Below are 13,663 nucleotides of genomic sequence, written 5' to 3'. Positions count from 1 at the left end.
TTTTTTTTTTTAATGTTTCCCTTTTCAGGGACAAGAACAAATTATGCAGAGTGACTAAGGTGTTATAATTGACCACTTGCCTGTGTTATAGTGTTGTATCCCAAACAATTAAAGAGCATTCCTGAGTAAGAATGTTGACTGGTCAGCTAGTGCAGCAGGAGATTGTGGAAGTGAGGGACAGGAAGTCTGCAGGAGCTGAGTGAATTTCCCTGAAGTAGCAGCTACTAATATCTGAGCAAATTTCTTATAAAATGTTCACTTTGGAGGGATGTTTACAAAATGATCTATTTTATGATTTTTCCTAGTGTTTTCAGTATATGTGTAGATTATATTACAAAAATTATTCTGTAGTTGTCTACAAATAATTTGTTAAAAATAGAATATACTTGTAGATGCCATACCACAAACACCACACACACACACACACACACACACACACACACATAAAACCTTCTCTAGTTTCAACATTTATTGAAGTTATATTTGCCTTGATACAAAGCTTCCATGGTTGATACTCTGAAGTTTGACTACTAACTGGATATGTCTCAAAATCAACAGTGAGTGAGCTTTAGTTAGAACTAATATTTTACTTATTAAAAATGCAAATAATATGTCCCAGGACAGAAGAATGGATACAGAAAAAGTGATTCATTTCCACAATGGACTACTACTCAGCTATTAAAAATGGGGACATCCTGAGTTTTGTAGGCAAATGGATGGAACTAGAAAATAGTATCCTGAGTGAGGTAATTCTGATCCAAAAGGGCATGCATGGTATGTACTCACTAATAAGTGGATATTAGCAAAAAAAAAAAAAAAAAAAAAAAAAAAGAAAAATTACAGAGTACCTAAGATACAGCCCACAAAACTCAAAAATGTCAACAAGGTGAAGGACACAAGTGTGGATGCCTTAGTTCCACTTGTGACAGAGAAGAAAGCAACCACAAGAGGGGAGGGAGGGATCTGGGAGGAAAATGGGATGGGGGGCACAGAGAGAGGAGCATGATCTGGTATTGGGGTGGGGGAAGGACTGAAATCCCTGAGGACCATCAGAAAGAATAGAAATATGCAACTGTGGGATGTTGGAGGTTGGAGGGACCCTCCAGAATGTATCATAGACCTGGGAGGTAAGAGACTCTCAGGACTCAAACAGAGGGGCCTTAGATGAAATGCCCTACATTGGAGAGAGGGAACTTGTAAAGCCTACCTCCAACAGGAAGACTGCATCAAGTAAGCAGCAAGTGAGGGATAGGGTTGCCATCCCACAGTCAAAACACTGACCCATAATTGTTTCTGTTTGAAAGAACTACAGGAATGGAAATGGAGAGGAGCCCGAGGAAAAGAAGGTCCAGAGAAAGGCCTAAAGTAGGATCCAGCTCAAAGGGAGGTACAAAGACCTAACACTGAGACTATGGAGTGCTCACAAAAAGGGACCTATCATGATTCCAAAAGATCCAACAAGCGGCTGAAAGAGTCAGATGTAGATATTTGCACCCAACCAATGGACATTAGCTGCTGACCCTTGTAATTGAATTAGGGGAAAGCTGGAAGAAGCTGAGGAGGAGGGCAACACTATAGCAGGACCAGCAGTCTCAATTAACCTGGATCCCTGAGATCTTTCAGATACTGGAACACCACACCGGCAGCATACACAAGCTGATATGCCCACCTCCCAAATATATATACAGCAGAGGTCTGCTGAGTCAGGGTTCAGTCAGAGAAGATACACCTAACTCTCAAGAGACTGGAGGCCCCAGGGAGTTTAGAGGTTTGGTAGAGTGGAGACTGAGGATGGAGAAATTCTTGTGGAGACAGGGGTGCGGGGAGCCCAGATCAGGCAGTCCTCTGTTATACATGGTCCGGGGGCCTTGTACTAACCCATGTATGCTGCCTAATTGGTGGCTCAGTGTCTGGGAGCTCCCTGGGGCCTGTATTTGTTAAGACTGCTGGTCTTCCTATAGGGTGAGCTTCCCTTCAGCTTCTTCAATCCTTCCACTAATTCAACCATACGGGTCCCTGACTCCAGTCCAATGGTTGGGTGTAAGTATCTTTGTCTCAGTCAGCTGCTGCTAGGGCCTCTCACAGGGCAGACATACTAGGCTCCTGTGTGTCCCTGGGTACTGAAGACTTTCTGGGAGACAGGCAGGCTGTTGGGCTTGGGTGGTTATTGCTCCAGCTGAACTGGCCCAGATAGAGAAGCAATCAGGAAGTTCATATTTTCTTATGGTATCATTGCACATTACAGTGGTTATCTGTTCACACTTTATGACATTGTTACTCTATGGTAAAGTTAACTTTCTCTAACTCTATACTTCATTACTTAAATTAGGCCAAATTTCAGTATTTTATTATTAGTGTAAATTCCTCACTATGCTTAAGGGAAATCTTCATCACAGAATCATTTGCTTTAAACTAGCTTTACATTTTTTTTCACTGTTACTGAAGTCTTCTCACTGAGTTGGGGGCTATTCATTTATCCAGGTATTCTTTTTGACTTTTGTCATTGTCAAACATGAGCTCTAATTTGAGAAAAACAGGACCATCAGAGCACTTTTAGAGGCAGCGTGAAGAGTTAAGGAATTATCCCATTTGGTGGCTATCAAGAGTATGGTCCTTATAATCTCATGCACTCACTCCCATGTGGCAGTGCTTGATGAGAAATAGTTCCTAGTTCCTGACCAGGAAGAGCCATAGAGAAGCCCCATGATAAACATTTGTGAGTATCCTTGGACTACCTAGCAGTACACAGGGAGGCAGGATGCTGAAATATCCTCACTATTTGGTCTTCTCCAAGAAATCTGAAACCCATCTCCACAGAATCCTGAAGAAATTCAGTGTGAACTTTTGTGGCACCCTTTCTTTTTCCCCAGAAAACATTTTATTTTTTTAAACTTAAGCTATTATTTAACTAGTATGATACCTCTTTTATATAACTTTAATGTTCTTCCTTGACAGTTCCATATATATATATAATTAATTATGGTTACCGTCTTTATCCTCTCAAATCTCCCTCCACTACTGTCAGCCTGTTGGGCAATGTCTGCCTTACAATATTAAACTGAACCCAAATGATGTGAAAAGTGAAAGTGAAATGATGTGATGTTTGTTGTTATTCAATGCCCCTGGATCACTATTTCGGACTCTTACCATATTTGATGGCTCTAATTTCTTTCTTCGGGCAAGATCGGTAATATTGACACCATTGTAGTTGATGCTTTCCATGCAGCCCTTAAAGTTCTTCCTATTACTGGAACTTGGCTTACCAGAGAAAGGTATGCCTCCAAATGTTATCTTTGAGAAAGAAATAAATGTTAATATTTACATTTCTTACAATACACGATACAAAATTATAAGTACAACTAATGTCAGGCACCTTTATTTCAGTAAAAGTTTTGCAAACATAACATGTTGCCTACAAAATCTTTTGCTCATTACATTATGCTGTTGCTGAAATGCATAATGAAGTCATTAATTCCAATAATTAGATTATAACTTTAACAATAAAATGGCAAACATCACTTTCACTTTTTTAAACAGTGAAGGAAGGCATTTTATAAATTGTCTTGAGAGGATTTTAGAAAGATTTTTATCTAGGAACTTTATTTTATCAAGGAATATTAAAACTATATTTTCATATTTATCATTCAAAGGCATGTTACCAATAAATGCCTATAGTAATCTCAAGACAACCAGAACTAATATAATAAGCTGATAAAAGTGTAGCCTGAAGCAAGGAATACTGTACTTACTCTCTGGAGGCTTGGGGAAGTCTAATGACTCTTTGAGTCAAAGGTTCATTAAAATTATTTTGAGTGTAGAAAATAGCTGAAAAATACCATTAGTGTATGGCTTAGGGCCTTTGTGGGACACAGGGGCTGTAAGTTGAACAGTCAAGGTTTGTACATTTTATAGAACTTGCAAACCTTAAGGACTAAGACCTATTCTCCTAAACGTGCTCCACTGACTATGACTGCTTCTAGAGGATATGGTTTTCCCCCTATGTTTTTCTCATCAATTTTAAGTTATGTTGCCTCAATACTGATGACACAGAATTATACTTTATCAGTACTGCTAGAAATATTCCCTAGTAATAGTGCATTAATGGATAAATGTATAATTGTAGCTATAATGCCAACTTCTATAGTCATTTTCAGTGCTATTATTTTCAATTTTCCCCTTAGAGTTGTTTTTAATATAAAAGCATTGTTGAGACATCCTTGAAAGTGAAGACTTTATATTTGATATAAGGCAAGGATGCGCTACATTCCAGGAGGTACACGAGTAAATTATGTTCCATTATTTGGTGCTTTGGCATTTAAAATGCTTAATTAGTTTTAGAGAAAAAGACAAATTAATGATGGTTCATGACACAATGTTTTTAAAGAGGCCCCATTTAAAATAAAATTAACTATTATAAATCATGTTCAGCTGAATATACAACACATGCAATGATTCATACATGAGAGGAGAATATAAGAATAAATTAAAACACGTAAGAAATAATTAGGAATCTACAAAATGAAAATGCAGAGTGGTGAAAATAGTAGAAATATTGAGAGAATATTTGAAAGTTACAGCGACCTAGCCTATCCAGGTTTTATGAAGTTTATCCTGATACTGATTAGAGTGACTATAATGCTAAAATGAAATGCTGGGTAGCTGTGTACAGTTCCTTTTGTTGATTACTCTTAAGGGGTTCATAGTAATGTAACTTACATTTTCTTCTTTTTGAAATTTATGATTAGTATTATTAGATGAGTGTGTGTGTGTGGTGTCTGGGTGTGTTCATATGGACATGCCATGACACATACGTAGGAGTTAGAAGACAACTTGTGGAACAGATTCTCTCCCTCCATCATGTGGTTCCCAGGGTTATACCTCTGTTGCCCAGGCTTGCCAGCAAGTATCTTTACTTGCCAAACTTTGCCACTGCCTCCTGTGTCAGGTGCTGGCAGCACTACATGTCAAATGTGTTGCTATAGTTGCTTCACATTACAGATTCGTTCCTCTGTGCATGTGGTTTCTTTAATCAGGGGCTTTGTTTTACCATCGTGATGCTGATTCATATGCACTATAAATTTCTTCTTCTTTCAGTAACCAGGGAGCCATGTCCAATTCTTGGAAGCATGGTGATGAAGCACTGCAAGCTAGGGTTAGAGGATGCTTGGCAGGAAAGTGAGTTCTAAGCCAGTTTTCTTATGGAATCAATTACATATTAGTTTGCCATTTACATTTTCTAGTCATATATTACTGTTCAAATGAAGTTCTGGGATCATAGCACTTTAAAGTATTCTAAAATTATGGTGAAAAAACATTTTTGCAGTAGTTAGATTAAAATTTATCTTTGGGAGTTTCTTTCTGTAGTCTTAGTAAAAATATTACCACTTTTAGCCCTTATTTATTAACCATTTAATTGACTACATGGTATTTGCAAAGTATAGCAGATGTTGTCAAACACCTTTATTGTGCTTTCTCAACATCCTTTAAAAAAATGGGGTAATAATTTTCTCCAGTTAACTGTATCATACCCAAGTTAGCGTATATAGCACTTACCAACTTCCATAGGAGTTGTTTGGTTTTAAAGTATTTCATTAGTAGTATGTATGTCACCCTAAGATAATAAAAGAGGCAAGAAAGAGTCTTTAAACCTATCTTCCTTCCTGCTGGTCATAATAAATATTGGAATATAGATGTCCTTCTTGATGTAATTTGCCACAGGTATAAAAGTAATGCAAGGAAAAAGCGACTGCAGTGAAATGCCATTTGAAACTAGAGCTAACTGAAAAGATTGGATACTTTCATGTGAAAGAGATAAGCATGCATCTGTTATGGAAGCATATAAAGAACTATGTTTTTATCTGTNTATATATATATATATATATGTTGTTTCATTATATCATCTCAAAAGAAATATGATCTTATTTTCTTATTATTTTAAGGGGATATGAATTACTCATGTTACACAACCCATGAGGGTCAAAACGGATTCGAATCCAGGCTTTCAGCTCCTTTGAAGAGTAAAGTTTTAATATTCTTTAAGTCTACAGTCCATTTATAGGCCAAAAAGAAAAAAAAAAAACACTGGGGAGAGTCACTCTGTATTTCCATGGTGTATCATGCAAAGTGCTATAAGTGGCATTTAATTAAACAACAGAATCGAGGCAAACACCGGATTACTGCCCTACCCTTCAGTTTTTTTGTCTTGGGAAAAAAACCAAAATATATATTTCTTCCATCTCAGGCTACCATATAGTTAGCAGTTTGACTGCTAATAGTGATCTCTACAGTTCATGATATAATAACACTACAGAGAAGAAGAGACAGGGAAAATTTTGGGGCTACTTTTATACACAGTAGTAATGTCAACATTGAGCCATGTCAAAGGTGCAAAGCTATACATCGCATCTCTTTTGCTGATGTGCACTGATGAGAATGGTAACATGTGTATTCAGTCTACCCCAACAATGTTCTGTTGGATCCAGCTTGTATTAGTTGGTTCATCAGGACGTGTGTTAAATAGAACCATTATTGAAACACAAGTACGAGAGCATTTTAATTAAACTATATAAACAGAATGTTAATATTGACTTTGAAATAATCTCAACACTTACTACGATATATATTCTTAGGTTATTTATACAGCACCTATCCAACACAAGTACTTTGTTTTGTAATGGTGTGACAGTGGGCATCTTTTTAGAAGCCACACACTTAAAATCCAATTGATAGCATGAAGTTACCATAGTAAGGTGTTTACACTATGAGAGTTAAAATATCAAACTAGTGCATTCCCGCTTTTCCACTCTAGCAAGAGCCTCTTGAGTCTTCCCATACTAAGCCTTAATGTCCTTTGTTTCAGACCACTCTGCAAGAACGAAAGTCAAATAGTTTAAGGGGAAAGGACATGGTCTTTGTGAACATGAGAGGACTATCTCTTTTATAGACTCCAATGTGACTTGCACAAAATGTAAATTATGTTAGTCTTGAAGTTAATATTACCAGCCAGTGTAATAGGAGTCTACTTACTATATTCTTACATCGAGGAAGTATGAACAACTGTTCTTATACTGACTATTAAATATGACCTAGATTTATTTAAAGAACACAAAAGAGACTATAATTACTATGTAGTATAAAATACAAATGGAAACACAACTGTCTTTGCTGTGATACCCATGGTAATAATTGTTGTTCCCAAGATGAGAGTTACTGGGTACTAGCTTATCAACTAGCTCATCATTTTCAGTGCATTTGTATTTTCACCTGTTACATTTTCTGATAGATCTGTCACACTCATCCAGATGAATAGCTAAGACTCCCAAACAAAGGATTGTGTTGAGAACAGAAGGCTTTGACACACTGTAAAATTCTAGATCCATTGTGCTCCTGTGGAATATGTTGTGTGTGCATGAATATGCACAGATTTCACCACAAACTCAATAGGGTTTGTGACCCCAAATCTTTAATTATGGTTTTTGAAAATTGGAATTATGTTTGCCTATGGCTAATGCTTCAGGATGCCTCCCTACTCTGTGATACTTCAAAGTTTATTAATATAAGATGAATAATTCATTTGCAAGTTCTCTCATACACTAGAGCAGTAAGCCACAAGAGATGTGGAATCAACTTGCAGGAGATAAAAATTTCTTAGACTTTCACATTTTCAAACTTTAAAAAGAATTATTTTAGTTTTGAGATGATAATATAATTACATCAATTCTCCCTTCTGTTTCCTCCCTCTAAACCCTCTTATGTATTCCACTTGATCTCTTTCAAATTCATGGCTTCTTTTAATAATCATTTGGGGATGAATATTTTTGGAGAAAGTAATTTAGCCTTAAGCTTATATTTTTATGTTAATAAGTCTCCATTGACTTATAAAAATATATACCATAGCTATCAAGTCAGACCTTTTAGCCGTAATTTTATGGTTTACATATTCTACATTATTAAATCTAGTTATAGTTGTTGAGTAACACAAACATACATATATAAACACACATATACACACAATGCTCATGGATTTCTGCTTTCTAAAATATAGATGTCAAGGAACACAAATCTTTGAAACAGTCTTAGACTATATCCCAATATACATAAAATCTTTACAAAACTTATAACACTTGGTATATCTTGGGTACTATGTGAAACACTACTCATGGAGTTTGAAATCTAATATTAGGTCTTGTCTTGAGTTTCTGATGTGTTGAAGCTGGTTGCAAAATATACAATACAACAAATGACAAGAAAAAAATGGCAGTAATCAAATTAGACCCTGAATCTGAAAAAGTATTAAAGTACTCTCATTTTCTTCCTTACCTCACTAATATTTTACAATAAGGGATTTTTATTTGTACTTTTAAATAGCTATCAAAGATTCAGGACGTAAATTTTTAGTTATTTGAGAAACTAGCTCTGGAATACTTTGGAAGATTATTATATCGTCATTAGTTCGATGAACTAAGAAAATTTGGAGCCTTGAGCTAAGTAAGATGTCTTGTTTTTTATTTTGCTTGGATGCTGCTCTGAAAATGTAGTGCTTTCTACACCAATTACACATAACACTACAAAGGCTTTACCCCTTTATACTATTAACAGATGTGATGGACTATGTTGAATTACTCTGATTGATTATTTATATAGAACCTAATATATCAACTTGAATGTTATAAAATTATAACATATGTATATATTAAACACCTAGGTGATCCATTTTATTTCAAGAGTATATATATATACTCTTGAAATGTAATATATAATATATATATATATATATATATATATATATATATTGTATTTATTTATGTGGGGTAGCACTCATGTGCTCTATTATGCTGTGAGGGTTAGAGTACAACTTGGAACAATCCATATTCTTATTCCACTATGTAGACTTCCAGAATTTAATTTAGGGTCCTCACTGAGCCAGAATATTTAAAAACTGCCTCACTACATAGAAATTAAAATGTAAAATATTCCATGTTCTACTTTATTTCTTTTATGACAAAGATGTCTGGAAAAACAAGAGTTTACTTAAAGGCCAATCTATAATCATTAATTTATAAATAATGATATAAACTAGAGTGACATTTTTCATTATACTACAAAAATGAATGAACCTTCCACATATAGAATACTGTATATGCTCATGAGTAATAGATGTCATAAGTTATAACAAGTTGTAACGGTTGAGAGTAGGAAATTCATGTAGCAAGCCTGATACTTCGGGTGTTAGAGTTGGAAGGAGCTGTGGACTTTTCATAGCTGGAGGTCAGGGTGACGCAATTAACTCTGTCGAGTATTCTTGTAAAGAGACTATAGAACAGTCTAGAGGGATGGAGGACAGCAAGAAAACAAGATCTTCTAAACCCAACAGGATCAAGACACATGTGAAGTTACTGAGTCTGTGGCAGCATGCTCAGAGTCTGCACCAAATAGGGCCTTAGCTAGGAAAACAGAAGTGGAAACATGTTCCCATCCCTAATCCAAAAACTGTTTCCAATTAATGACCCCTTGCAAAAGAAAATTTAGTTTTTTGTAAAGGAGTCTTACTGGGGAAACAAATTATCTTTAAGAGTTCACTCTGTGCCCACCAGTATATGTCCAACTTAAAATTAACTGAACAGTAATCTTTAGAGGCTCCTTTTCTCATAAGGTCATGTCAGGGATATCTTTCATATTTTAAATGTTATTTTTTGGGGGGGGTATAAAATTTCCACAGAAATGCTTCATCCATGCACAACATTGCTTTTTTCAATAGTCAGGGATAACACAATATATATCATTAATTCATATATATTATAATTAATATATTATTCTCATAAAGATATAACTTATAATATATAGTTTAAATATTGGACTAGCAAAAAACACAGCTCATAGTAACTCAAGACAATAAGGGATGTATTGTTCTTTAGAATAGCAACAATGACTATAGTAAGAGCTTGAGTTCAGAACCTGCTGGAAGAGAGGTTCAAAGATCATTCACCCTTACCCATCCTACCCACTTTCCTCTGTTCCCACATTTAAGGTCTTTCACTCTTACCTTTATCCTCAAAAAAAAAAAAAAATCCCCTTAATGGTATCACAATGTCCACAGCATCTCCATGTTCATACCCTCTAAGGAAAAGGACATTTTTTAAGACTTTCAATGAGAATGCCACAGTTGTGTTTCACTCTCCCTGGCTGAGCTGATGGGGGTGTGAGCTCTTATAAACATTCCTGTGAAGCACCTGAATTGGGCAAGCCCACATCCCATGGCTCTACCCACTGTAGATGAGTGTAGGGTTTAGGATTTCATTCCAAAGAGAATTAGAGTATTTAATTACAGAAGTTGTTTGGGCCAAAATACTGATTTTTTTTTAAAATATTTTTTATTACGTCTTTTCCTCAATTACATTTCCAATGCTATCCCAAAAGTCCCCCATACCCCCCCCCCCACTGCCCTACCCCCCCATTCCCATTTTTTTGGCCCTGGCATTCCCCTGTACTGGGGCATATAAAGTTTGCATGTCCAATGGGCCTCTCTTTCCAGTGATGGCCTAATTTGTTTTATTTGCTCATATATGCATCTCTCTCTCTCTTACTTTATAGGTTCTTTGTTGCATGTTTTATGAGTTTGCATTTTCTGTGCAAATGAATGGGTCTCTGAATCTTTATCTGTTTCTAGCCCCACCTGACTCCTTTACTTCTGTTTGTTTTGTCCTATTCTGATGTGTCTGTGTTTGCTTTGTTTTATTTGATTATTATTCCTTAGAAGACTGTTTTCTAATGAAAAAGAGAAAGGGTGTGGAAGAATGTGGAGAGGAACTGGAAAGAGCAGAAGTGGAGGAAACTATAATCAAGATACATTGTGTGAGAAAAAAATCCCTTTTCAATAAAAAGAAAATATTAATAATTAAAGGCATATATATTCCTACAATTACATATAAAATTGGTTAAATGAATTAGATTTAATGATAGTTCCTTTCTATAAAGAAGGAAGGAAAAAGGATGTAATTAACAGTAAAGCAACAGTAGAGTATGAATTCTGTCCTCCATTATAATCCTACCTCATAGTCCAAGTCCAGGTAGTCAAACTCTCCATTGGTGCGAAAATGCTGCATGCTCCTGTCCAGCGTCAAGTTAATGCTGCGTCCCTGGCGCTCAATGAGTACAGAGTGCCAGTGGTGATCATCCAGCAGACTCCCAGATGTCACAGATGTGTGGCCATAGATGGGGCCAAGCTGGTTGCTTCCTGAGTAGTGAGAACAAAACAGAAATGAGTTGTTAACTACACAGACCACTGCACATGGGGGCATATCTTCCCCTATGATGTAAAGTGAATATAAAAGTGAAGAGTTGTCTATTGAAGTTAGTGTAGGTCAGGATTCTTACAGTGGATATAAATAAAAACTTTTAACAGTGAGGAGAAGCCTGTTCTCTTAAAAAGTAAATGCAAACATTTTGGACAGTGTTGCAATTTTTGTTAAGGTTTTAGTGGGTATGATAAGTTATCAGGTCATTGTCACATGGGCTCAGTTGCCCGAGGGCTTGAGATCTGACCGAGCCACCATCAGTTTGATGTTCAGATGGAGATAAACTGGTCACTGCTCTGAGTCTGGCTGCTGACAGTAGAAAATAATTCTTACTTTCCTCATGAATGGTGATGAAATCAAAGTATATGGGTGGTAATGATGTGTATGTGTATTCATGTATGTGCATTCAAATGTATGTGTGTGTATGTGTATGTTTGTATGTGTGTAGGCATGCATGCATGGTTATATGTGTGTTTTCATGTGCATGTGTTTATGTTATCACATGTGTGTGTTTGTGTATGTGTGTAAATATGCGTGTGTGTGCACGTGAATATTTGTGTGTGTGTGTGTAGGCATGCATGCATGGTTATATGTGTGTTTTCATGTGCATGTGTTTATGTTATCACATGTGTGTGTTTGTGTATGTGTGTAAATATGCGTGTGTGTGCACGTGAATATTTGTGTGTGTGTGTGTAGGCATGCATGCATGGTTATATGTGTGGTTGCATGTGTGCATGTGTTTGTGTAGTCACATGTGGGGTTATCTATGTAAGTATATCTGTGTACCTGCATGTGTGCCTACATGCCTGAATGTGCTCATCTCTACTGTGAGAGACCAGAAAGACAAGAAAAGAAATAAAAAGAAAAAACTTTAAGTTGAAGACTGTCCTGAGTTTTACTGCTTGAAACACCCACACAAAGAGTCTGAGAAGCAAGGCAGACACCCGCTAATGACAGATGGCACTAAAGAGTGGCAGTAGGTATTTGAGTAGATATATTTCTACTGCTGTCATAAATCTCAGTCCACCAGTAAAACTTTGGAAGTGAAATGGTAGTGAACTCCTTTTTGATCTTAGATCTTAGATCTTAGAATAAGTGAAGTGTTCCACAAAGGTAATCTCTATAAACCACAGTTGATATTCAAAGGTTTCTCCACATGTTTTATTAGAGAAAAGTAAAATGAAAACATCTCTGAAAAAAATAAATATCTTGGGTTGGAAATATAGCTCAGTGGATAAAGTGGATACTTGCTGTCCTGCTGACATACTTAGTTGGATTCCCAGGACCCATGTTGTAGTAGAAAAGATTAGACTTCTGCAGGCTGTCCTCTGACCTTCACACATTAACACACTGTGACATCCGTATGTTCCTCTGCATGTATTTATGTAATGTCAACTTAAGAAAATAAAATTTAAAAATATCCTCTTTAGACACATGGTATGCATATACACACAGGTTCACAGATATTTTATAAATGCTTTTATTTGGGTTCTGATTCCACCTTTGAGCTATTCCCTTCCATTCTAAAGGCTCATGTACTAAATATAGTTTTCTGCCCTCCACTGAGTCTCAAAACAAATATCTATTCATGATTACAGATAAAGAAAATTATGGAGAATAAATAAGTAAAACAAAATGCAAATTATTTCTCCACTAAAAATAATTTAATCTTTTTTCATCCAGGTGTTTTTCCATATACAACTATTTAATAATGCATATATTCTGTATACATATTGGTATATACAGTTAATGTGAAACCTTTGATATAGTAGTCATTATTCAGGAGAAGGCTATTTGCTTCTTACTGTGCAAGATAAAAGAACATGCCATTTGCAGTTCATTCTAAAATCAAGATAACATCATCACTCACCTGACTCTGAACAACACATACCTTCCTGTACTCCCAGGCTGATTTTTTTTTTTTTAGGTATTTTCCTCAATTACATTTCCAATCCTATCCAAAAAGTCCCTAATACACTCCCCCCACCCAGTCCCCCACCCACCCACCCCCACCCCTTGGCCCTGGAATTTCCCTGTACTGGGGCATATAAAGTTGGCAAGTCCAATGGGCCTCTCTTTCCAGTGATGGCCGACTAGGCCAGCTTTTGATACAAATGCAGTATTTCTCAACCTTCCTAATGCTGCTACCATTTAATAAAGTTCCTCTTGTTGTGGTTACACCCAACAATAAGATTATCTTGTCACGCAGCCGGAGGACAGAGACCTGCCCTGCAGAGAGCGCCATCTTGGCTCCGGGACTCCAACGAACTTAGTCTACAGGTTAGAGTGAGGACCACAGAGGCAGACAGCTTCTGGGACAGGCGGGAGCCACAGAGCCGCTGAGGCAGCACCCTTTTGGGGCCGCAGAC

At 36.5% G+C, this 13,663-nt stretch overlaps 1 protein-coding gene across 1 annotated transcript in view; it reads right to left on the bottom strand.

The window, feature by feature from the left end:
* Window positions 1–2,992: 2,992 nt before the first annotated feature.
* The window catches only part of LOC115031321 (contactin-associated protein-like 2), a gene marked incomplete at its 5' end in the record, with an annotated part of 910,508 nt that continues 899,837 nt past the window's right edge, over window positions 2,993–13,663 (bottom strand). The window contains 3 exons of the mRNA XM_029478646.1: window positions 2,993–3,058; window positions 3,148–3,291; window positions 11,049–11,233. Of these exons, the coding sequence (XP_029334506.1) occupies window positions 2,993–3,058; window positions 3,148–3,291; window positions 11,049–11,233 (395 nt within the window). The remainder of the gene's footprint in view (window positions 3,059–3,147; window positions 3,292–11,048; window positions 11,234–13,663) is intronic.

This window comes from Mus caroli, chromosome 6, assembly GCF_900094665.2.
Source record: "Mus caroli chromosome 6, CAROLI_EIJ_v1.1, whole genome shotgun sequence".
Classification (NCBI taxonomy): domain Eukaryota; kingdom Metazoa; phylum Chordata; class Mammalia; order Rodentia; family Muridae; genus Mus; species Mus caroli.
This window is presented reverse-complemented; position numbering and strand designations above follow the sequence as displayed.